Source organism: Sebastes umbrosus, chromosome 12 (genome assembly GCF_015220745.1).
Source record: "Sebastes umbrosus isolate fSebUmb1 chromosome 12, fSebUmb1.pri, whole genome shotgun sequence".
In the NCBI taxonomy this organism is placed as follows: Eukaryota; Metazoa; Chordata; class Actinopteri; order Perciformes; family Sebastidae; genus Sebastes; species Sebastes umbrosus.
The window spans coordinates 9,103,858-9,130,313 of record NC_051280.1 but is presented as its reverse complement, the minus strand read 5'-3'; the positions used below and the strand labels follow the sequence as shown (position 1 = coordinate 9,130,313).

Below are 26,456 nucleotides of genomic sequence, written 5' to 3'. Positions count from 1 at the left end.
ATCTCCTGGCTTGTTTTTTGTTGGACCCGTCCAATCAGAAAGTAGCCACACCCTAAAGCATACCCTGCTTTATGGTCTATTTGACTCTAAATGGGACCATAATTTACTAAATTAACATCATGCTGTATTGAAGAAGACTTGAAACTAGCGATTGAGATCATAAACTCATGTTTACAATGTTTACTGAGGTAATAAATCAAATGAGAAGTAGGCTCATTTTCTCATTGACTTCTATACAATCAGACTTATTTTTGCAACCAGAGGAGTCGCCCCCTGCTGGCTATTAGAAAGAATGCAAGTTTAAGGCACTTCTGTATTGGCTTCACTTCTCAGACCTGGATGATGATGCAAACACACACACAGAAGAGGATATCTTGTAAATACACATTCATGTTTATTACCATTTAGTATTTACATAAGACTATAGATCGTTAGACATTTTTGACATAGACTTTTCATTTAAAACATTCATATTTTTTTCCACAATCCCTTTTTCTTGTCAAAAGAAAAAGTAATTCATATCCAATAGTAACAACTGTACAAAGACAGCCTGGTAGGTACAATAATTCACTTAAAAATTCTTCTTATTTTAGTCAATGCAAATCATGTGACAACAAAAACAACAGCTCAAGAGTTCCCATCACGACAAGTGTTTTCTTTTCCCCCCCAACAGCGGAGCCGAGTGATCACAAATGACTAGAGCTCGTATGTACATGCACTAAAGTGCTAGTGTTCAAAAGGCATGCAAATATTTGACTGATATTTGTACAACTGCCTTCCAAATATGCATAAGGTTATTCATTTTATTTGTCGTCACCCATCTTCTACATGTTTACAGAGCCAAACATTCATCCCCACCTAAAAATAAATACATTAGCATCAGAAATGACATCATGTGTCTCTGCTTCAGACCCGATGAAACAGTTCCTTTTTTTTGTTTGTTTGTTTGTTTGTTTGTGTCGACTTTCCTCTCCTTGAAACTAAACAGAAAAGTCAAAGCTTCAAAGGCTGGCAACAAAAAAAAACAGAAGAAAAAAAAATAGCTTGAACATGAATTGATGAAGGACAACGTAAAAAAAAGAAAAGTGTAAACAGATGGTGTAAACTTCATACAAATGCAACAGCTGATATACAGTTTTCACCTGGAAAAAGGTTCAGAACTGTGACTAATATATATATGTATGTATTAAATACATATAGACACATGTGGGGTGATGAGTAACTCAAGTGTGTGCAGGCACCTCTTATGGAAATGTAGTCTTTAAATCTTTTTTTTGATATTACAGTACATTCCAGGTTCTTCTAAAAAGAAGAAGTTCTGGTTCCTCGATGGTCAGCTGGTGCTACTGGGTGGATCCCAACCCCCCCGTCAGGCTCCGTCTCTCGGGAGTCTCTAGATCTGGGGGGGGGGGGGGTTCTGAGGTACTGGGTCTTTTAGGCTGAGGTGGAGGAGGGTGAGAGGAGGTAGAGGAAGGCCTCACGCTGGCTCCTCGCCCTCCAGGATGGTCTTCCGGTATCCCGGCGGCGGGAAGGTGAACCTCCTCTTCGTGCCCTCGCTCCACTTGGGGGAGGAGGAAGGGGAGCGGGCGGCCCAGCGCGAGGGGGGGGCGGCGGTTGGCCGGGCGGGCCGGTCGCAGGAAGCAGGAGTCCAGGGGTGGAGCCACCGGAGAGCGAGGCAGGTCCTGCCAACGACAAGGAGCTGTCAGTGAGGGGGGGCGGGGAGCAACGAGGCCAAAGAAACAGGAAGTGACTTAAACTGAGAAACATAAATAAAAGAAAGTGAAGAAGAGTGAGAGGGGAAGATGTAGAAATTATGTTGACAAAAAAACTAAATGATTAATCTTCCCCTTTAAACAAAAAGACTGAATGTGTCAAAAAGAAGAGTAATGTCAAAGAGGGAACTTAGTAGGAGCTTTTATTTTCTCAGGCAATTATTAGACTCCTAATGGTATTTCTATTGTTGTTTGTGTTTTACCAGTCTGTCTAAAAGCATCATTTTAAATTAGTGGAGCACCAGTTTATTAGGTACACTTGTAAAATCAGTAGATCCTAATGAGGATTATATCATATGGCCGAAAGCACCATAACAAACGAGTATGCGGACCTTGAGTTGAGATTGTTTTGTCTACTGCTGTTTCCAAAGTCAAGAAGGAACTCTCTAGATCAACTAGACTAGATAGTAAAAAATAGGGAAAAATCGATACAGCACAGTTCGCGATATTTTGCGATATCTTTTATTTTATAAACTATTAACTGGCTGCTATTCTGTCTTTCAGAGGTTGTCGCGGGCTCAGTTTTAAAGCTAGAGTGAAGACACTGGTATCATATGAAACTAGAAAAACCTAAAGAATCCATTGGTACCAACCATGTCATGTTAGATTGCCGGGAAGAACGCAAAATAGCGCTACATTTTGGAGAGGAAAAACTGGCATAGCCATTTTTCGGACCTCAAGATATGTGAATGAAATCTCTGAGACGAATGGAGTGAAAACTGTATCTTATTAGGTAAAACAGAAGTTGACAAACTGCATAATTTGCATTTGAGAAAAAGGTAATGAATTGCAATATATTGCGATATCTTATCGCAATACTCACCATATCGCAAAATGTTTGACTATGACTTTCCCCAAACTGCATGTGATTATCATAAAGTGGGCATGTTTGTAAAGGGGAGACTCGTGGATACCCATAGAACCCAGAGGTCAAGGGACCCCTTTGAAAACAGACAGTTTTTCCTCGCAAAAAATGTTGCGCAAGTTTGAAGTGTTATTTAACCTCCTTCGCGACAAGCTAGTATGATACCAATGGATTCCTTAGGTTTTCTAGTTTCATATGATGCCAGTATCTTCACTCTAGCTTTAAAACTGAGCCCGCTACAACCTAAAAATCGCAAGTTGCATTAATATGTTAAAGAAATTAGTGGCGTTTAAACAAATTTGCGTTAAGGCGTTATTATCACGTTAACTTTGACAGCCCTAGTATATATATATAACCATTGTTAAAACATAATTTCACTGATTAAATTGCAACATTTATTTATGGCGAATTCAATATAAAACCTAAAAAACGTTTACTTTTCAAGTGACAAACATCTTTTGACCTTCAATCCACCAAATCAATACTTATTGGTAACTTTTGAGGCTGCAGTTCCTGGTGTAGTTGTATTTCTAATGTTCTGTTCCCCTCATGTGGGACAAAAGACTAGAGACAGCTTTAAATACAGGTAGTGCAACGCAACGGCTGTGGATGAAACTGAAGAAACAAAACCAACAGCTTCACAAATGACCACACAGCTGAATCAACACTTTTCTGTCATACAGGTGTGCAAAGCTGCTGTTAAGAGGACACCAGATGACTGAGATGTACAACACAGAATAATGCAAACACAGGGGTTTATAAATCTGGTTCAAGACTGTGTATGATGCATATTTCTGCTGCACACAGATTAATGGTGAGACATTTATGCATCTGTCCCCCCCGGATGAAAATAGAAAAAGTGAGAAAAAGAGGTCGATAAGAAGACAGAAACGTGACTGTGGGTGAGTTTTCTTTCCCCGTCAGAATGATGTCAGAGTGTGATTGGGTGAATGATCACACCGGGACATCACACCACTGGCCTGCTTCATAAATAGCTCATCTCCAGGCTGAAGGATGGGGGACATCGAGCCCGCAAAGCAACAATCTAGTTCTGCTAAAAATACACGGCGATGAGGCTGCGGTGGCGTGAGAGGATGAACTGAAGAAGAAAATAAGTCAGATGGATGGAAAGACAGACAAACCGGTGACTGCAGTCCTGATGAACTGGCAGGAAAACAATGTCACGGAGACGGATGGGCGGCGTCTCCATCAATAAATAATTTGATTATGAATACAACTGATGGGTTGTGTACACACGCACACACACGCACACACACACACACACATACACACACACAAACACACACTCACACCGGAAAATACAGAGAAGTCGTTGGTTAATGGCTGTCTTGTGGGTTAATACAAGATTTCCTTTGTGATGCTAATACATCAGATCACACGACGCCACAGATCATGCATCAGTAATGTGTACAGGAAGTCAGTGAACAGGAGCGGCTGCTGAAGACAGCAACGTGAACAGCTTCACATCAACTCAGTCGATGCTTCCACCTTAAAGGAGAAATCCACCGTAAAACACTTTGGCATTGTTAAAACAGATCATGGGATTACATCTGTGTGGGCATGTTTTCTTTTTTTTGTCACCATGGATACTTCTTAGTTTTTATTTTACTATTTTATTCTGTCGACCATTTGACTCTCCAGGTACACACAGGGAAGAGTGTGAACAATTCTGCCTGTATTGTGTGTACATACGGATTATTACAAGCAAGCAAGTACATCACAAGGCTTCAGTGGCTTTTTCTTTTTTTCCCAGAAAGAGTCTGCAGCATTTTGAATACAAGAAATGACCAAATTCATTTTCATATTGTCTTCCAAGTTTGACTGACATTAAAGGATAACTTAAGTATTATTTGACCTGGATCCTATAGAGTGCTACGGGAATGAGTCCTAAAACCAAAGAGGGTGAACAGAGGAGAGGTCACGCGTCATATCTTTGAGGTACAACACACGCACATTAAAATCTGGTTTGCACTCGCCGAAATTGAGCCAATCGCAACTCGCGAACGCAGCTCGCATGTGTCATACCCCAAGACCCGTGTTCCAGCCTCTCTCAATAGGCCTTGGCTAAAACCCAGAAAAGAGTAAGCACTTCCGGTTCCCTCGTCTGGAAGTTAACGGGTTTTTTGATTGTGTTTTTAGTTAGATGCCTGAAATAAGGTCTGTGGTTAACACACGCTGAAGAGTTTTTAACGTTTTGTTCTACGATATCAAATACATCAGTTAATACCCCACTCATGAATTTTGAAGCCTTTACGTGTCTTAAAAAAGGCGGTTGCTAACAAGTGGCTAAATGAGACGACTAAACGTGGTCACGGCGACTTGTCAGCCTTGTCGTGTATTCTCGCATTCATGCAACGGTGGTGTAGTTCGTTTATAGGCTAACGTTAGCTTTTTACTTCTGCCGATTGCATTAACGCTTCAAAAATCATAAAAGTGGTGTACATTTGTGGAGATTATCTTGCTGAACAAAATGTGTAAGCATCATAAACGTGTGTTTGCCACAGATCGTATTTTTTGCAATAATCCAAAAGCTGGATTGGAAAAATCCCATTGGCTTTTTGTTGAGGGAACCAGGGCGACTTCCTGGTTGGCCTACTGAAATACCTCATCCCTGGAGCACTCTATTACGTCAATTAGACACAAAAACATGGGAAAATATGGTCCAGGCTTCTTCCAAGCACTTGAACTCTTTATCATCAGTTATAAACAGAACAGATTGTCAGTCATCTTTTTTTTTTTATTTCTCTCCAGAAAAAGTCTTTGCTCCACATCTGAATGCAAAAAGTTGCTTTTGTTGCATATTTTTGTTTTTAAAAGGTATTTTGCATAATGTGGGAAATCACTAACTGAACTAAGAGTAGGCGAAGGAGGCACCAGAGGATCCAGAAAACTAACTCATCAAAAAAATGCCAGGCTGATAACATATTGTATAACAGCGTAAGAGTATCTGATGGTGGATTCCCCCTTTAAGCATGCGAAATGGACCAGAGTAAGCAGTTAATATCCACCATAGAGTATATAGAAAGTGATGAGTGTTAGCAGCGGTCTTCTTCAGTTAATCTTTGGAGGACTTGTTAGTGTGAGAGGAAATGGCTAGTGGGACAACTGTAAGAGGGAAGAGGAAAGAAAACACTGTATGAACAGAAGGGTGAAAAAAGTAAAACATCACACAAGAAAACGTCACAGTCCAGCCAGTCGCACACATGGTGACAAAAAGAGGAGCACCTGGTAGAAACACAACGTTAGAATAATCCAGATGTTATATTATCAGGGCCGTACAGGGACCCAAAAAACAACCTGCGCTGAGGAATGTGTGAAAAGAGTTGTTTGTGTCATGTTTACTGGTTCACGTTATATGATCAGTAGTCAAGACACAATCTGAAGACTCTTTGAGTCACATGGACTGAGTTTCCTTTAAAGGACCATACTGGCGCTTTTGCAAGATCCATCCCATTAATGTCAGATCATATATAATTTATTTAATTCATTCTCTGTGTGGTATGACAATCAACTTTCTGAAACTTGAAAAAAACTGCTTCAGAAGCGTGCTCTATTATAGTTAAGGTTACAGTTTTTTGTCAAGTAATGTTGTCATCACAGTAGCGTATATAAACTGGGAAAAGAAAGTTCGGAAACTTGTGTTTGGTCGATTATTTCTCTGTTGTTACAATGCTAATTGGCATTGTATTTTAACTTGTAAGGATCATGCATTTGTGGGATGAGCAGCACAGTTTGTGTGTGGGTAGCGCCCAAGAAAAATTTGCCAAAATGCTCTGCCAATTGCAGGAATGGTACTGTACCGACTATAGCACGTTTGCCATTCTGTAGTGTTGTTCAAATGTTTAGTGAGAATTATTAATCACCATAGTGGACTGAAATTATCCCAAAATGCAGAAAGAGCTAACCAGGATTTAACTTACATCATACATTGTAAAGACAAAAAGAACCCTGATGTACGCTTATCATCATCTTCCAGGTTTGTCTCTAAGAAATAGCCTTGGATAATGTCAGCAGCCTATGTTAGCTATAGTCTGCTCGGCTTACGCATGCCGGCTAATTTAGTGATTTAGTTAGTGATTTTTAACACTAGAATTTACTGCATGAGCAGTGAAAAGTGAACGAGTTCATATCTGACATACTTAACTACCTGTCAACATAGTTTATGACGCTGTAGGCAAGAAGAAGAAGATATATCAAATTAGTTGCTGCTCTCAACTGCAATGGACCTAACCAATACAAATCCAGCTTAAAGGGATAGCTGGGTGTTTTGAAGTGGGGTTGTATGAGGTTCTTATCCATAGTAGGTTACTATTACTTACAGTTGATTACTTACAGATGATGGTCGGCACGCCCCCAGTTTGGAGAAACAGACAGGAGTACCGACACCAGATACATTGATATCCGTTTAAGTGTATGCTATATATAGAATATTTTCAGATCTTTATCTTGCCGTCAGACAGCCGTAACATGGATAATATATGTTTTTCTGCTGTCCCCGTCCACAGCACTGTATTGCTTTGCTCCGGTACTCCTGTCTGTTTCTCGATGCTGGGGGCACGCCGACCGTCATCTGCTGTAAATAATACACCTACCATGGATCATAAGTACCTCATACAACCCCACTTCAAAACACCCAAGCTTCAATGAATGTTCGCTGTAATTGATTACCAACCTCATGCTAGTCTCCTAAAGTTGATTTTCATACCGTACTGGTGGAAAATTTTATTTAAATCTAATAATCTCAAAAATGTATGGTATGACATTGGAAAACAGTAGATGTGATTTATGTAGTTAATGAATTAAAACATGCAAAAAACACCATTATGGTCCTTTAAAAAAAACAAACAGATGATCTATAACAAAGAAACGGAGCATGCGTGCGTTAACACGAAGAAACAGATGCATGGCCGCCGCACAACTTTTGACACCACTCCGATGGCTTCACACACTGTCACTCTGCCGTCCTGTGAAGCATGCAGTAATGAAGAGGGTGAGGAGGAGGAGGAGGAGGAGGAGGAGGAGGGTCTGCAGGGTGTGAGGTGAGAGGTCCGTGTGGCTGGTGAACCCACCACCAAAGGTTCGTAGAGGAAGAGGAGGAGGAAGAGGAACTTACATCACGGAGACAAGCAGAGTTACAGTCCCCAAGGAGTTGTTAGTATGACAGTGTGGTTCTGGATCAGAGCACAGCGGACAGGGAGGAGGAAGAGGAGGAGGAGGGGGAGATAAAGCCCAGAGGGGAGGAGAGAGGGGAGGAGGAGGGAAGATAGAGCGGGAAATGTTAATTGGTCAAATAGGGCAAAGAGGAAGTCTGATAAAGGTGACATATCAAAGGCAGAGAGGTCTACCAGAAGAAATAAGGTGGCTGATTTCAGTTTCAGACCACACAGAAAGTAAACACACACCCATTCACTTTAGACCTGGAAAAAAACCACTGGGACGCTGACCTTCATGTAGACACACACAGGTCAGTGGGATAGTGTTGGAGATAACATTCAATATGAACGGCAACAAATAAACCGAACTGGGGTTTAGTGATGTGACGATATACACCACGATAAAGGCGATAAAGGTTTTGTCTACAGGAGAGATTTTCCAACACTGACTACGTTTACATGCACAAAATATTCTGTTTTTTGTCAGAAAAAGACAATAATCCTACTAAGCTGCTAACATGGCTAATGAAAATTAATATTACACTAATATTCCCATTTACATGCAGCCGTGCATACTCTGATTAACTCTACTTTTTTCAACGTTTTCCAACAGTGGCAGACTTCTGTCTTTCATTCCTTCGACCACCTTCTTGAAAAGGTCGGCGTTGTGATATTTGCCCGTATCCAAAAACCTGTTGATATCCAAATCTTTCATAATGTTTAAAAGTAGGTGCCTTCTGATCAGAAAAGTCAAAATTTAAATGGTATATTTTCCTTCCCCCCACTTCTCTGTTTGTATTTATCCATTACGAGCACACACCAAAAAACAATATATGACCCGTACCCAGGTCTATATTACGATATTAACATGTTGCGTTCTAAAGTACCGTCGCAATCCATTATTTCAGTCTGTCACGCACAGAAGGCATCACTCAGTGAATGACTGGAGGAAACACACACTCCACTATCATCCATAAAATCACATGTCAGACTCTAATCTGTCAGCAGATGGTGAATGCTTCATGTTAGTGGACACATTAATCAGCATATGTGGGATTATGTTGCTCACTCTTCATGGTATGGTTTCAAATATACAGTACGTCTTTTTGGTACATTGTTTTAATGTACAGATTCAATACAGGATGACCTACTTTTCTGTAGTTTTAATCTGTTTACAGCGGCGTGCCCTTACATACAGTAAACTGAATGCATTTTTCTTTCGGTTTCATCACTTAAAGCTTCGGTAGGCAGAATGATTTTGGCATCATTGGGCAAAAGTTCCATAATAACCTTTCAGCATATTGTAATTCAGGTGTTCTGAGGGAAAACTGGACTTCCGAACCTCCTCATGGCTCTGTTTTCAGACTTTAAAAAATCTAGCCCCCGACAGAAGACTTTGGTCAATCACAGGTCATTCCAGAGAGAGCGTGTTCCTATTGGCTGTGCTCCGGCTGGTGGGCGGTGCTTGGTATTTCCTCAGCTGATCTCTACATGTTTCACAAACTTTCTCATTTTACAGATAAACCGTGCACTACAAGATGCTTCTGATAACATTTGAGGTGAGAAATAGGCATTACAGTAACAAAATATTGATTCATATTTGATCAGCGCTGCCTAGTTTGACCGTTTGGTCAGAGTTCGCGAGTGATTGACAGCTGCCTCCGTTGAATGAACAGCCAATAGGAACGCTCTCTCTCTGAAATGACCTGTGATTGGCCAAAGTCTCCCGTCACGGGCTAGATCTATTAAAGCCTGAAAAAAGAGACATGAGGAGGTGCAGAAGTCTAGTTTTCTCTCAGAACACTTGAATTACAATATGCTGAAAGGTTATTATGGAATTTCTGCCCACTGATGCCAAAAACATACTGCCTACTGCAGGTTTAAACATGACCAGAAAGATGGTATTGTGTGTGTCATATATTTTTTCCCACAGGTCAGCTGAATGGGTGGTGAAGAGGACCCGACCGACGTGTCAGATTTCATCAAATAAAAATAAAATAAAACACTTTTCTTGGTTTATTTGGAATAGGGGAAATCAAATTGCTTCAAAAACTGGAGCCATTTACAATACTGGCTGAACATTTAATTGGAGAGTTGCTGATAATGATTATAACTGTGATCTCACTCAGATCATTAACTTCACTTCTCCAGTTATCAGACACATAAATCAGGTGTCGGTCGGGCCTCGGCGGAAGTTAAAGCACAGAAATAATAGACAAACTACAAGAAAGTCGCTACAGTGAAGAAGAAAGTACAGAAGAAGAAGAAACCTTAGAGAGCGTCTACATACAGTCATGAAGCAAAGTTCAGTATTTGTGAAGAGGGTTAAATATTTGACATTACCATTGCATCAGTCAGTGCTTTCGATCTGAGAAAAAAGCAACATTTTAGTGATATTAACACGGAAGCTTTTTCTCTGATTAAAGTTTGTCTTCAACCATTACAAGGAAAATCCAAAGTCATAAATATTTTTGCGTCATAAAACATGGGCCCCAGATCAAATGAGTGATGAAGCGATGGATCCAGTGCGTCTGCATATTTACCTCCATACATCCAGACTGTCCTCTGTCTGAGTCGGCCGGCCTGCTGCTGTCTCTGCTCGGTCCTCCGGCCTGCAGCCGCCTCTCCTCCCTGAAGTTCTGCTCCTGCATCTTCTTATTAAGGATGCGGGCGGCGTTTTCAGCCAGCGTGTAGCCCGGCGGGGCCGACAGGTCCTGCCGTATGCTCACCACCTCTGCGTTTTTGTCTCCCTGCGTCTCCACTATCAGCTGCACGGGGCTGGGTGAACGCCCGCGTGCTATCCGCAAGCACTCGCTCCTGGGGTCGGTGGCGAGGGCCCCGTGAGCGGGGCTGGGCTCGGTGGTGGAGGGAGGGGTGGGGCGAGAGCGACTGGGGGACTTGTTGAACTTCTGCATGGCCTCGTAGCCCACGGGGGTGTGGTCGATGATGTTGAAGAGGCTGGAGAGGCCGTCGTTGATGGTGGTATGGACGGGGCTGTCGCGGGTGGTGGTGGAGCGGGCCCACGCCGACTCACTGTTGCCCTTCTGCGGCGTGGTGGGTGTTGGAGCGCGGACGGTGTTGGGTACCTCGGCCTTGTTGGATGTGGACAGTTTGCGCTGAAGCTTGGGCGAGCCGTACTTTGGTGAGCAGCAGGGTCGCTCAAATTTACTCTGGATCACAGGAGAGTACTGAACCTTCCTCAGGCTGCGTGACGGGGAGGAAATAGGCGTGCTGCCACCTTTCGGGGTGAGGCAGCGGTGGGGGCTGCTGGTCAGGTTCCTCAACAGGTCCGTTTGGAGACCCACACTGATGGTCTGGGTGGTCTGAGTGCCTCGCGTGGTGAATCCGTTGGTCTGGCAGGCGTTGTCCCGGACGACGGGCCCTGGCGGTGAGCGGATGGCGTTCCTCACAGAGATGGCCACCTCCTTCATGTCATCACTCATGTTTCTGGAGAGCTGAAGCTCCAGAGAGGAGGTGTAGCCCACCGTGGGGCAGATAGGAGACTGGCTAGGAGAAGTCCTCAACCCCCCGCCATCCAGGAGCCCACATGCCCACCTCCCAGTGCTAAACACCTCATCTGACCCGCTGGCTCCCACCCCAGCCTCTCCGCCGCCCCTGGCTTTGGTCCCTTTGGCGAACAGGAATTCCGGGTCTTGGGCAGTAGGGCGCTCGGCTGCCCCGTGTCTGGTGGGGCTGTGGAGCATGTGAACCAGTCCCACCCCTGCTGCCCCTGCTCCGTTGCCCCTCAGCGGGGACTTGTGGCAGTGCTCGGGGCTGCTCAGGGTGCTGGTGGTCAGGGTGGCGCTGGTGGTGAGGAACCAGGAGGGGGGCTGGAATGGTTCAAGAAGGAGCTCCCCTCCGCGGGCTTCGGGGGGCTTGTCTGTCCACACTTCCTGGGCAGGATCCACGCCGGAGGCGGATGATGGGAAGTCCCAGCCCTTATTGTTGAACTCCTCGATGTACTTGAGGTCGTCCGGGGAAAGAGGCGGGGTGACGTCGTCTTGGCCCAGATCACCGTGGCGAGTCTTGTCGGGGAGGAAGGGCGAGCTGTCCATTAACCGCTGGAAGTCGCTCATGGAGCACACGGACTTGGCTCTGGACAGGACACACACACACACACACACACACAAACAGTTCATTAACTTCAGTTGGGACACTGAAACCAAACATCCCAACCCAATCATGATCTCATCTCCTTTAGATTCCCGCCGCAGTAAACAAATCCTAAATATGCGTTTATGTTTTTTAAAAAGCAACTTTCAATGTTTTAAAACCGTCTGAATTATTTAAAAGCACAGCGAGCTGGATCACTTCCTCGCCATAACAGAAACTTTCAGGGAAAAATCACCGGGGGGAAACTCTCTGTCACTTCAAGTCACAGTTAATAGAATCAACAGCGGATCTCTCGAGGGATCGATGTGTATGTATGAGCAACAAAGATGCCGCAGGAGGCTGAATAATCTGCAGCCAGTCACACCGGTTCTTGGTGATGTATTTAGAGTTGACATCCATTAAAATGCAGCAGCTTTTTACAGAATAGTTTACCCGTTAAAACACTCTTTGAACTCCGTTTGACTTGAAGCTTTCTTTCATGTTTTTACCTGAACAGACTCCCGCCGCCCATCTCGTCCTCTGGGTTCGCAGGATCATCTTCTCTCTCCGAAATCTCATTCAGGGCCTGAAACACAACAGATAGTTAAATCATGTGGAAATGCGTTCAGTGTAAGATGATTTGTAGGCAGTAATGTCAGGAAAAAAAACCTGTAGTTTATTCTAAAATGAGTGATATATGAAAACCGGGAAACCTTCTATAAAAATGAAAATGAATAAAACCAATTTTTATAACGTTTTGGCGCCATTTGAGCACCACTACCATCTGATTCAATAAATGAAATTGTCTCGACTGTTCTGGACTAATTCATTCATCATTTCGTCAATAAAATTACACAAAATAGTGAAAAATGTCCATTATGCCCGTTACGCAATGGCTTAAGAGCAATACATAACTTCAAAGTGATGTATTCAAATTAGGGCTGTCGAAGTTAACGCTAATAACGCGTGAACGCAAATTCGTTTGAACGCCACTAATTTCTTTAACGCATTAACGCATTTATTTTGAGGTTGTAGTGGGCTCAATATTAAAGCTAGAGTCAACATACTGGTATCATATGAAACTAGAAAACCTAAGGAATACTAACTTGTTGCAAAGGAGGTTAAATAATGCTGCAAACTTAAGCTAAATTTTGGCGAGGAAAAACTGGCATGGACATTTTCAAAGGGATCCCTTGACCTCTGACCTCAAGATATGTGAATGATAATGGATTCTACGGGTACCCACGAGTCTCCCCTTTACAGACATGCCCACTTTATGATAATCACATGCAGTTTGGGGCAAGTCATAGTCAAGTCAGCACACTGACACACTGACAGCTGTTGTTGCCTGTTGGGCTGCAGTTTGCCATGTTATGATTTGAGCATATTTTTTATGCTAAATGCAGTACCTGTGAGGGTTTCTGGACAATATTTGTCATTGTTTTGTGTTGTTAATTGATTTCCAATAATAAATATGGACATACATTTGCATAAAGCAGCATATGTGTCCACTCCCATGTTGATAAGAGTATTAAAGGGACTGTTTGTAACTTTTTAAGCGTATAAATGTACCGGGTCGGGACACATGCGCGCTCGCATATGCACACTTGTGTTTGGCCGGAGTCTCTCATCCTCTGCCTGCCTTCACCCGGACAGCGTGCGCGTTCTCGCGTACTCGCTCCACCTCTAGACGTGAACGCGCGCTCACACTGCAGAAGAGTTAGTTTAGCTCTGAGAATATCTAGTGAATGCACAGTGGACGTTTGTGCAGAAATAAATGCTGCAGCTCCTCCAGACCAACAGAGGTTTTCCGTGTCTTGTGAAGTGACGGGGCTCCGCAGCGAGTTACTTTATCCACTCCCTCCTGCGCCCGCAGGGAGACACCTGGTGCCGGTGTCACGGTTCACGTTTCTCTCTGCGGAGCCCCGTCACTTCACAAGACACGGAAAACCTCTGTTGGTGCGCGCTGTGTCAGTGAAGGCAAGCAGGCAGCGGAGGAGAGACTCCGGTTGCCGGTGTCTCCCTGCGGAGCCCCGGAGGGTGAGGCAGGAAAAGCCAACACTAGGATCAGAGCTAAATCATGTTCATGGATAGACTTTCGTCTGGTCAGCTAACATTACTGCCAAGCAGGTGAAATATAGAGTGATATTGTGGTTTTAGCTGACTTGTGTCGCCTCACTGTTTTGAGCGATGCTCGTTCAGGTATATTTAGAGCGAGCACAAGCGCGAGCTCGACGCTGACTTTCGTTGACTTAACGGCCACAGGTGTCGCTGTTAACAAGCATTTCTGAAAGTTACAAATAGTCCCTTTAAATACTTGACTAATCTTCCTTTAAGATACATTTTGAACAGATTCATTAGTTTACATTACATTAATAAAAGTGACTTGTCTTGACTTGACAGATGTTAGCGTGTTACCTCCTTCATGCAGGGGAACCTCTTCTCACTATCCAGTCTGGAGGGTGGAGGGACCTCCAGGCCACTGTGGGGGTCCAGAGACAGCGCGTCCAAGAACAGGTTCTCCGTCGGGCCTTTCAGCCTCATCGCAGCCCCCTGCTCTTCCAGCATGGCCTCAGAGTCAGAGTGGGAGCGCATGGGGGGAGCGGGGATTGGGGTGGACGTGCAGGGGGAGCGCGACGAGCGTGGCGAGCGCGGTGACCGGGGGGCGTTGCAGGGACTGTCCTGAGGAGAGAACACGCCTCTGTGGTCCGAGCCACCATCCTTGACGTCGATGCCCTCGCCTTGCCTCGTGTTCAGCTCTCTCTGCATCTGCACAAAGAAGGACACATACAGATATGAGGTGATCAGTCAGAGAATTTACATTTAAGATTACATGTCTAAAGAACCAGAGAGTTAAGTTTTAGCCTATTATACACGAAGTGTTTACACTTAAAGACGTCAATAAATCAAGAAAAGTTTTGTTTTTGTTTGTTAAAGGGATAGTTCCCCGTCGGAAAGGGCTGTCTGATGGTGAGTTAAGGCAGCGAAAATATTCTAAATATTCAATATTGATTGATGAGCCTTTCTTTTAGGTGGTTAAAATATGCTTTTCTTCACACAGCAGTACATTACTTTGGTTCCGTTTTGATACTTGGGCGTGCCGACCGTCACCTACTGTCGGTAATACACTGACTATGGATAAGTACCTTATACAAATCCACTTAAAAACACCCAAACTATCCCTTTACTGGTCTAAAACAGGGGTTTTGAAGTCTGAGACTGTGGGCCTCCCCTCAGACAAAGCTTGGAAAAAGGTGCCTCCTCACCCCCCCTTAGTTTACTTGCTTAGTTTTGCTGAATTCCTGGATGCCTATGGGATCATGATTATGTTATGTGATCCCACAGACACTCAACAATTGATGGTTGACATAACTTCAGTCTGTTCTAAGACATTTATTTGTTTCTGACTCCGGGAAAGAGGGAAAAAAGAGTAAAATTCCCCCAAACTACTTTATCTCTGAACTATCTTTAACCACATCTTTATCATATCACACACATTTACGCTATTCTCTGTGATCTTCTTTTGATAACTAATGTAATATTTTTTCACTTCCATTCACTGAGCCTCCCCTGAAATGATTTGGAGCCTCCCCGAGGAGGCCCCGCCTCACACAAACTCTGATCTAAAATATTACAGCCTGGACTGATACTGGATTTATGTGGCCAATACTGATATTGATATTTAAGAGTTAAAATAAAATCGGATTACAACGTATCAGCCAATTTTTAACATAAACAAACATTTTGATAAGGATCCCTGAAATGTTTCAGTGCTTTCTAGTAGCAGTTTATGTGAAACCTCTGATTCTAAACAACCTAAAAGATAATCTTTGGCATTTCTGTACTGACCTTTCTTGTTACTTATTGGTACGCCAGTACAGATATAGAAACATATTGGCCGATATAATGGTGCGGGAAATTTATTTTTCCCCTAGTATGGTCCTTTATATTAACAGTATGTTTTTATTTATGCAGTGGCTTTTGTCACATATGAACGCCTTGTTTTCCTTTAAAATAACAAACTGTATTCCTTGACTGTGAGCCACTGAGTAATCCACCTGCACCATCTGAGGTTAAGAGCCTTTCTTCAGGCTTGAGGTTAAAGGAGAACAACCACATCACTCATTCACTTTCACCCTGCAGGCTGAGCCGTTCAGCCGGTGACCTGTGCTTTATAGTTTGCAGCATATGCATCGCTGAATAATGCATCTCTGCTTCCTGCTCTGTGTCTCTACATTCAGCAGCGCATCAGCAGTTTTTTTTGTTGCTGTTTTCAGAGTGTTATTATTCCAGTCCCTGCTTTATATGTTAATACTCTCACACTCATATCATATTAACCAGCTCATGTTCCTATCTCCTGTCCTGAACCCCACACCCAAGCAAGGTGAGACGCTGCAGTTCTTCTAATTAAATCTCATCAATTATTCAGTAATCCTGAGTATTCATTGTGTCGAGCCTCAACTATCCTAAAGTACCAAACAACAGAGAAGTTAATCGCCTTTGGGTGCTTTGTCACTCCTTCTCTCTCTCGTATCTACCTGAACACAAACACACAAACATGCATGGCTTAACAAGCAAGGACTTCACATCTTTAAAGGGACTGTTTGTAACTTCTTACACGTATAAATCAATCCGGGTCGGTGTCCCATGCCCGTTTGCGTGTGGCTACGCTGTTCAGACAAGACTCCAACACAAACTACACGGAAGCACCACAACCGCAAAGTTATATCTAGTGAAGCCCGTCTTGCAAAACAGTGTTGGCCGCGGTCGGGGGACGCGGGGGAGACCGTAGCTTTGGTCTCCATGGCCGGAGTCTCTGCTCCTCTGCGCCTCTGCTCCTCTGCCTGCCTGCTTGCCTTCACTCACACACTGCGCTCATTCTCGCTCTTTCGCTCCGACCAAAACTCCGGTGTCTCCCCTGTTCCCTCCGGCCGCGGTCGGGAGGCTGAGGCAGGAAAAGCCAACACTAGGATCAGCAGTGATTCAAGGAGAGACCTTCGTCTGGTCAGCTAACATTACTGCCAAGCAGGTGAAATATAGAGTGATATTGTGGTTTTAGCTGACGTGTGTCGCCTCATTGTTTTGAGCGATGCTCGTTCATGTCTACGTTGCGCGAGCACAAGCGCGAGACCGAGCAACAGGACGCTGACTTTCGTTGACTTAACGGCCACAGGTGTCGCTGTTAACAAGCAATTTCTGATTCTTACAAACAATCCCTTTAAGTTGTGGTGTTTTTTTCCAGTTTGATTTGTAAAGTTTGCAAAGAAGTTCAGTTTAAAGTGGTTTCAAGGCTGCAACTTCAGATTATTTTTAATCATCTGTGTTTGTTTTTTTTGTTTATTATTTTTCGATTCATCGCTTGTCAATAAAATGTGAAAACTGTTAAAAAATTGTGAAAGAAAGCCCATTTAAGTACAGTGTGTAGGATTTTGCAGCATCTAGCAGTGTGATTGCAGATTGCAACCAACTGAGTACCCCTCCGCTCACTCCTCCCTTTCCAAGACTACGGTAACATGAGCCGCAGAATGCAAAACCGTGGTAACGCTGTTCACCTCGCTCAGAGGCCATCCTTACCATAAAGCACTACTTTAGGAGCAACGGAAGGCAGACGACGGTTTTGCACTCTGCGGCTCACGTTACTGCAGTTTCACAAGAGTGTCGTAGAACTACGGTGGCCTTCAGGTAACGTAAAAACGTGAAAGGCTCTCTCTAGAGCCAGTGTTTGGTTTGTCCATTCTGGGCTACTGTAGAAACATGTGGAGCAGCATGGTGGACTCCGTGAAGAGGACCCGCTCCCTATGTAGATATAAACAGCTCATTCTAAGCTAATGAAAACACAACAATTCTTAGTTTCAGCTGATGATACACTAATGAAAACATAGTCATGAATATTATATTCCACTTCTGCTAATAGAGCCCCTGAAATGCTACACACTGTTCCTTTAAGGTGATGTCTTTAAATCACTTGTTTTTTCTCATCACCAATCCAAAAAAATGTACATGATGAATTATATTAAACAAAAAAAAGCAGCAAATCCAAGCCTGAAACTAATAGTCAGTTGTCAGTAAAGTGATTTGATAATCAATTCATAATTTTCTGTAAGTCTTAACAAGCAGGAAAGCCAAACATTTGATGGTTTCACATTCTCAAATGTGAAGATCTGCTGCTTTTCTCTGTTGTATTTTACTTTAAGGACTTCTCGACTTGGCTTAAAGGTTGAAACTGAAAGTTCATTTTTGACCTTGGAAACAAATCAAAATCTCCAGAACAGCTACTAAATAGACCTGGTGCTGTGATTATTTTGTCAAGAATGTACTTTCAGTCTCACCTTTTCAGCTAACATGGACGAGAAGTCCTTAAACATGCGAAAAAATGGAAATTTTAACATTTAAAACTCCATGACAACTGGGCAAACTCCATCTGCTGAGGAAGATCATGTGATACGATCGAAGGCTCCAGTACAGCTATTAAATGGACCCTGTGGTGAGACTGTTCTGTCAAAAACTGCTGATTAATTTCCTACTGACTGATTAATCAGATGTCTAGTGAGAGTGAGTCTGACCTGACTTTATCCTTCTTAATCTTAGCATTTTTCTCTGCATCTCTTTCTCCACCTCTTCCTCCTTTTTTCTCCTATAACTCTTCTTTTCTGCGTCTCTTTCCACCCCCTCCTCCTCCGTCTCTCACCCTCTCCATCTTGCGGTGGAGCTCCCTCATGCTGCCGTCCCACTCCTGCCGTTCCCGGTCGAAGCGCTCCATCAGTTCGCCCCTCTCACGGCCCCACCTGTTCTCTCCGCTCTGCAGCTTCCAGCGGAGGTCCAGGGATGTGCTGTGGCTGTCGGCCAGCAGGCGCCGGTGCTCCTCGCGCTCCAGGTTCATGGCCCACTCGGGGTCTTCGTCAGGTTCCCCTTCACCTCCCTGAGCTTCACCTCGCACCTTGCCTTGTGCCTCTTCCTCCAGCTGGTCAAAGAGCAAAGACACAGGGATGTTGGGTTGATTAGTCATTATTAAGGTATTATTATGCAAAGAATTAATGAAGACTAAGAAAAAGCAGTGTTAGGAAAAAACACAATAATTAACATGGTTCCACTTAAAGGGTTGATTCACTCAAATTACAATGCAGTTTTTATTTCAATTGAAATAATCCCTATGAAAACAGTTTGCAGTAAGAGTTGTTGATCATACACAGTAACTAGGACGTCGTTTTTTGGAAAGAGATGCTGCTGCAATTTTTCCAAATTCCATTGTTGGTATAGAGGTCTAATTCTCAAGACCTGGGCAAATAAAACCCAAACTATCTGCATAAAGCTGGAGGTAAGTGAGGTAACCTCTGCTTTAATTTGAAGGCGCAAACATTTTCAAAAGAAAGAAAAAAGACGACAGTAAACAGAATTTTGCAGACGATAAAAAGAGCCTCTGCCAAACTGGTTTTGCTCCCCTGATGGATCAATATGTTTTTATAAGTGGTGAGATGCGTCTGAAATATTGTACCTGACATACTAACAAACAATCTTTTGCTCTTTTGATCTTTACTTTTTGATCCTTTAATCTGTTTTTTGTTCTTTTTGAGTTCAATAAAAACTGAAAACAGAAGAAGTCAAGTGTTACTAAATAAATTAGTGTCAAAGCAGATTAAAGAAAACAGCAGAAAACGAGTAGCTTATTATTCTGTGCAGCCTTCTCATGATACCAAACTAACACAATTTATGAACAAGCTAATGATGAAATGGCTCACTGGGTCTGTTGGCTATAAATACGTATAAAGAGAACCAATGGAAGGCTGCGTTCAGACTGACTTTAGTGGGGAAACGTTTTGACCAGACTCAACTTTTATTGCAACGCAATATCAGCTACAAGGCTTTACGTTGGTCAATCAAATACATGCAAGCACACATTCCTGGTAGATCAATACGTAATGTGAAAACCGTATTTCTACAGTTTTCTTTGCGAATGGCGTGACAAAAGATACAATAATTGCTGCCGCGATTACTTTCAAGAGCTGTCCTATAGAGTGCTCCAGGTATGACGTATTTTTGTAGGCCAACCAGGAAGTTAGCATCACCCTGGTTCCCTCCACAAGAAGCCAATGGGATTGTTCCATTGAGTTTTGGATTATTGCAGAAAATAAGCTCTTTGGCAAACAAACGTTTATGATACTTGTACGTTTTGTTCAGCAAAATAATCTCCACAAATGAACACCGCTTTAATGATTTTTGAAGTGTGAATGCAATCGCCAGAATTAAATCACCAACGTGCTATAAACAAACTTGGGCCCAAAAAGAATTTTCCCAAAGACTTGAGACATCTTTTTTTTAGGTAAATCAACTTCCCAGTGTGAACACTTGAATAGCCCCTATTTAAATCATTAGGTCATAAAGTTGTAAAACGCATTAATAGCTGAATCCAGAGATATTATCCTTTCTCCGTTCCTTTGAATGAGACCCAGACCGCGGCTGGACCGAGGGCTGGGAGGCGGGATTAAAGGAAATGCTACTGCGCCTGCTCTATGAGCTCCATGGATGCGGAATATCGCCGGAAGATCCGAGTACTTTTATTTTATGGCCATTACGGGGACCCGCCTCCAGTTCTCTTTATACATTCATGCTTCCAACTTGTAATTTGATTTTCATTCGCTTACCTCTTAGCGTGACCTGATCTAATGTAGCTAGTGGTCATGGATGTGTCAGTTGGCAGTCTCAAAATCTAAATCTACTACTCGGAAAGTTTGAGTTTGAGCATAAACACAACGAGGCTGTAAAGGCGGACTAGTGAGTAGACGGGTTTCTGTGTTCGGCGTGATGACGCTTAATGTCCCCGACAACCTCTGTAGTCTCATTTAGCCACTTGTTAGCAACCACCTTTTTTAAGACATGTAAAAGCTTCAAAATTCATGAGTGGGATATTTACTGACGTAATTCATATTGTGGAACAAAACGTCAAAGTCTCTTCAGCTTGTGTTAACCACAGACCTTATTTCAGGCATCTAATCAAAAACCCATTCAGAAAACCCACTGACTTGGAGACGAGGGAACCGAAAGTGCAAAAATTCTAACTCATTACAGGGTTTTGAGACTCATTCCTGCACCACTCTATGTGCAAACGGATCTGTTACTCAAACTGGACTTCCTGAAGCAACACACCCCCGCCAACGCAGACCTAAAATTCTCCTATTCACAATTTAAGAAACACAATGAGGTCAGGAGAAGGTAGCATAAAGTACCAGCAGTTGTTTTGTAGCTGACAGAGAGACATAGTTGAAACTTGAGCGAGCGCTGCCCTCCTAAATTTATATTTCAAACCAGTCGCTGGTGGAAGGACATGAACCGAGGATTCAGACGCGCTGCAGAAATCTTCAAAGCTGCAGAGCGACAGAGGGAAGCTACAACAGAGTAATCTTCAGACGGGCTTTGATCCCTCAACGTAATGGTACACACCAGAGTCTGCAGTACTGGAGCTGTGTGAAGAGCAAGCCTTCAAACATCAGATTACATAACTCCCATTCAGTCTTGTTTACTTTTACATTGGGTTTTGAGAACTGTCTGATTGCATACTGGAGAGTGTACAGTAATAGCTGCTGACTGAGGAGCCAAGATGTTAGACATCATAAATATAGACCGTTATTTAAGAGGCGTGACACGGTGCCAGTGACCAAAGCAGAGACGGAAACATGAGCCAGCCTGATAATAATATCTCAAAAAAGTAATCCACATATAAATACACAGGTGAGGGTAATTTCCAATTTTGCACTGCTCTGCTGGGCTGTGTAATAACCAGGAATAAAAAACCAGCAGCTTAGGGGCATATTTCTTTTTTTTTTTTTTTTTTAAAGTTATTTTTTTGGGGGCATTTTCCATTTTTATTGACAGGACAGTGGATAGAGTCTTGAAAGGGGGGAGAGAGAGAGTGGATGCGGAAAGGGCCACAGGCCGGATTCGAACGCGGGCCGCCGCGGTCAGGACCAAGCCTTAATACATGGACGCCCGCTCTACCAACTGAGCTAACCCAGGCGCCCTAGGGGCATATTTCTGAAGTCTTAATCAGGACGAAGCACAGAGGAGCAAGAAAAGAACTCAACACGGTTTTATCAGAGGAAACTAAGTAAATTAGTTCTCGTCGAGGCCCTCAGCGACCTCTGCTTTGTGGTAGGATATGAACCATGTAAAAGATGTTCAGAGATTTAAAAAGATAATCTTCCTCCTATAAATCAAACCGCTTAATTGGTTCCCAAAGCTGTGGTTTACTTTTTTTTTTTTGGTAATCAGATATAGATGAAAAACACTGCTCTGCTACTGTCGGTTTCAAATTTTATCTTCCAATACTGCGGTCAAGAAACAACATATTCAACATCCTCAAATTGATTGTTTTTCTTTTTTTCCACATTGTTGGCCACCTGTCCTGATCATGTGCTGCCTCTCAGAGGGAAAGAAAATCTCAAGTTGAAACCAGACACAGCAGACAATGAGGCTCCAGCAGCACCACAAAACGTCATGGACTCAATATCCCTCCGAGACACACTGGTGTACCTCTCCTCCGAATGCAGTTCCTCTCACAGCAAGCCTAGTACTGATCTTTTCCTCTACTATGAAATTCAAATCCAACCCAGATAGCATGTGCTAGTGCTAGGTGGAATTGGGGTGTCAGGATACTGAGCATCTAACAACAGGTATCATCTAGCTGTGGTGCAAGAAGTACTCACTTTATGTAAAAGTTGCAATATAACTAAATATATAGTTATATATAGCTATAGCCATATTTCAGAAAAAATATGAACGGTAGTCGACAGCGAGAGACAAATATTTTTTTGATCCTGTTTGAATCCCACATATGATGTTTGTCAATTTAAAAGATAATTTTCCAAGTCAAGAAAGTCTCAGTTTTTTGTAAAACTCTGTTGTAAGACTTTGAAAATACATAATTAGAAAGACTACACACTCAAAAGTTGCACAGTGACGTCTCTCTCTCTGAAGCTACGATGCCTGTGTGTTTCGTACTGTACTCACACCAGCAACGGGTCTGGCTCGTTCTTTCTCTTTCCCGGCTGATAAAAAGACCAAGAGTCGCTGAATAAAACACATCAGGTAAGATAACGTTTCATCTGTGCGTGGTCATATCTAAGTTAACTAGCTAGCTAGTGTTGGTGACGTATATTGTGCGAGACGAGAGATGTAGTTCACCGACGGTTTCACACAAAACTAAATAATACTACGACAAACTGAGACTTTCTGAACTTGCAAAATTATCTTTTAAATTGACAAACATCATATGTGTGATTCATGGCGCAATCCAAACAGAATCAAAAAAGTATTTGTCTCTCTCTCCGTTGACTTCCGTTTATATTTTTTCTGAAATAAGGTCCCATGGTGGTCCACCGGAAGGGGAGGGACTCGTCTCTCTCTACAACGGTGTTGAAATACTCTGTTACAAGTAAAAAAGAGCATTTCAACAAAGCATTTACTGTGAAGTATAATCCGAAAATGCATTGTTTAGCAAAAATAGCAAAAGTTCTATATACAATTTATATTATGTTTGGGTGAACTACTCCTTTAAGTAGAGTACTTGAGTAAAATGTGCTTTGTTACCTAACACCAGTGTCGTCTAGTCATGATGCCCACAGCCAATATAATAAGGTTAGTCGGGTCCTGAACACAACTACATACAGTAAAAATAATCTGTAGCTTTAAACCTAAAACCAAGGTTTTGGCATTTGATAAAGGCGCCGTCTAGAAGGTAACCCACGAGTTGGGAAACTCTCACAAGATGGTTAAGGTAAGGCATTGACCTAGACTAGTCAAACTCAAACTGGCCTCTCTGGGCCGAATTTCATCATCTCAGCCCCCTGTGTTCTTTAATGTTGTGCTGGTTTTGGTCAACGAAATAGAATTATTATATTAGGCTATAAACTATTTTATTTCTATAGGGTTGCGAAAAAAACCCCAACCAAAAGTAGAAGTACATTCCTCTATTGCAGGTTTTGAATTAGCATCAGGAGGAATGTAAACAGCAGCAACAGAAACAAAACCGGTGAATTCTCTGGGCGGATAATATGGCTGGCATCTTAACATTAAAAATTCGACATTGTCCATTAACTTTGACTACATCTTAGCTCCAAGTACCACTGATGCAAAGACAGAGTCCCCCTCCCCCACCTCGTCCCACCGGAGTAAACCCTTTGGTCTGAATCCTTAAAAAAGGTTATTTTCCTGGGTGCCAGTGATGAGTTTTAGTATCCCACAATGTTGTAAATGCTATTTTATAAGAACTTTTTGGGAAAAAACAAATCTTGGAGGCCTTTACTTTAATTGCGAATTGAAATATTTTTGATGTTGACACAAACATCAGCAGCCTCCGTATAAAAATAACTGATATGAGCTTTCATTTACTCCTATTAGTTGAGATGAAGACACTCTGTTCCTAAACTACCAAGAATTTACACTCCCATTAGGAATATAAGAGAGCTGTCTTCACTAAGAAATGCTTAGAGGCACATCGAACAATTAGGAACAATGCTGGATGAATTAGTTTGCACAGGGACAGAATATGCTCATTAGTGCCAAGCAGGTGATTCATCATTTTCTTGTCTTATTGGAAGCTGTCTTTCCTTTTTTTAATCTAATTGTTAAGGGGTGATTATAAATTGAATTCTGTCCATTTGTTTGTCTCTTGAGATGTGGATAAAGACACAACTTCATGTCATTGCTGCACTTTCAAAATGACACTGCTTAGCCCAGGGGGGTAGTTAGAGAACCAAAAAGATTTGTTGTTTTTGACTTGTTAGCACTTTGCCCTGAGTGGGGTTTTTCATCCGTGGAGAAGGCAACATGTTTACTGTCACCTTGCTGCTTGTTGAACGCCCCGCTAGTTTTCTATACCAGATTGTGTTCTGTCCCTTTAAGGCGGGCGCTGAGACGCCATCTGTACCTGGGCGAACTGGCACTTCATCTCTGCCCACTTGACCTCCCAGGCAGCTTTGTCATTGGCGTAGGACTGCTGCAGTTGGCATCGCCGCGTCTCCTCCTCCCGCAGCTCCTCTCGAAACTCCTCCAGCAGCGTCCGCAGGGCCTGCAGCACATGCCGGTTCTCCCCGAACTGCACCGAGAGGATTCACACAAAACAATCATTTAGGTTACAGGTTAATCCAACACACTCAGACACACATGAGCATGGCAAGTTCAGCAAGCTCTGTCCTTATCTTGCTTGTCTCTTGTTTTTATCTGTCCTTTGTGTCTCTTTAAAGCACTTTGGGACGAACCTGCTTGGTAAGTGCTTTTTAAATCAATTTGACTTGAACTTCTCCATCCGGTTTCCCATCTGACTCCTGCTCCTTTTTTATCCTTGTCCTTTCCCAGCTATCCTTCCTTGACCCCTGTCATTAAAGAACTACAATACTGTATGTACACATGGATGGGTGTAAATTAGGGCTGTCAATCAATTCAAATATTTAATTGCGATTAATCTCATGGTTGTCCATAATTAATTGCAAATTAATCATACATTTTCTTTCTGTTCAAAATGTACCTTAAAGGGAGATTTGTCAAGTATTTAATACTCTTATCAACATGGGAGTGGGAAAATATGCTTGCTTTATGCAAATGTATGTATATATTTATTATTGGAAATCAATTAACAACACAAAACAATGACAAATATTGTCCAGAAACCCTCACAGGTACTGCATTTAGCATACAAAATATGATCAAATCATAACATGGCAAACTGCAGCCCAACAGGCAACAACAGCTGTCAGTTTGTCAGTGTGCTGACTTGACTATGACTTGCCCCAAACTGCATGTGATTATCATAAAGTGGGCATGTCTGTAAAGGGGAGACTCGTGGGTACCCATAGAACCCATTTTCATTCACATATCTTGAGGTCAGAGGTCAAGGGTCCGCTTTTAAAATGGCCATGCCAGTTTTTCCTCGCCAAAATTTAGCGTAAGTTTGGAGCGTTATTTAACCTCCTTTGAGACGAGTTAGTATGACATGGTTGGTACCAATTTATTCCTTATGTTTTTTTAGTTTCATATGATGCCATTGTCTTTCCTTGGTGCTTTAAAAGTGAGCCTGCTTTGACCTAAAATTCGCAAGTTGCCTTAAAGTAATTTGTGGCATTTGCATTAATGCGTTATTATCGTGTTAACTTTTACAGCATTAGTGTAAATCTAAGTTTCCGCTCAAAAATCCTAACTTGAAATGAAGTGAAATCCCAGTGAGTAGTGCAGTAATTAAAGCTGCAACAAAACTTGTTGGACGTCTACGGATTTATTTTAGTCCAATTATGATGCAGGGGGGGGGTTTGAGACAGGGAAGAGAGCAGCACATGGTTTTCCTGCTCAGAGAGAGGTGTGTGTGTGTGTGGGGGGGGGAGCTGTTTGCGCCTGGTGGTCCTGCTGTGGAGAGTCTTCAGGTCTTGGCAGGAGGCAGTGAAGCACAAAGGAGTCTGTGAGTAAAACATCACCTCGAGGTATCACTACAGCGCCGCCGGCTCCGCCAGCCTCGGCTGAGAACATGATATGAGCTCAGGTGCTAAAAGGCCAGTGCACTTCAATCCAGTA

The 26,456-nt window shown here is 42.8% G+C and overlaps 1 protein-coding gene across 5 annotated transcripts in view; it reads right to left on the bottom strand.

The window, feature by feature from the left end:
- Positions 1–372: 372 nt before the first annotated feature.
- LOC119498079 (microtubule cross-linking factor 1) overlaps positions 373–26,456 on the bottom strand; it is a 93,714-nt gene continuing 67,630 nt past the window's right edge. For 2 of the 5 annotated variants that reach the window (XM_037786568.1, XM_037786569.1), the window contains 6 exons: positions 24,823–24,990; positions 18,592–18,864; positions 14,322–14,672; positions 12,413–12,489; positions 10,355–11,906; positions 373–1,682 (listed from right to left, as the gene is read on the bottom strand). In XM_037786568.1, coding sequence (XP_037642496.1) covers positions 1,344–1,682; positions 10,355–11,906; positions 12,413–12,489; positions 14,322–14,672; positions 18,592–18,864; positions 24,823–24,990 — 2,760 coding nt within the window. In that variant the 3' untranslated portion in view covers positions 373–1,343. Of the gene's footprint in view, positions 1,683–7,771; positions 7,830–10,154; positions 10,180–10,354; positions 11,907–12,412; positions 12,490–14,321; positions 14,673–18,591; positions 18,865–24,822; positions 24,991–26,456 lie in introns of all 5 variants that reach the window. The other 3 variants (XR_005209042.1, XM_037786570.1, XM_037786571.1) reach the window with 3 other exon arrangements.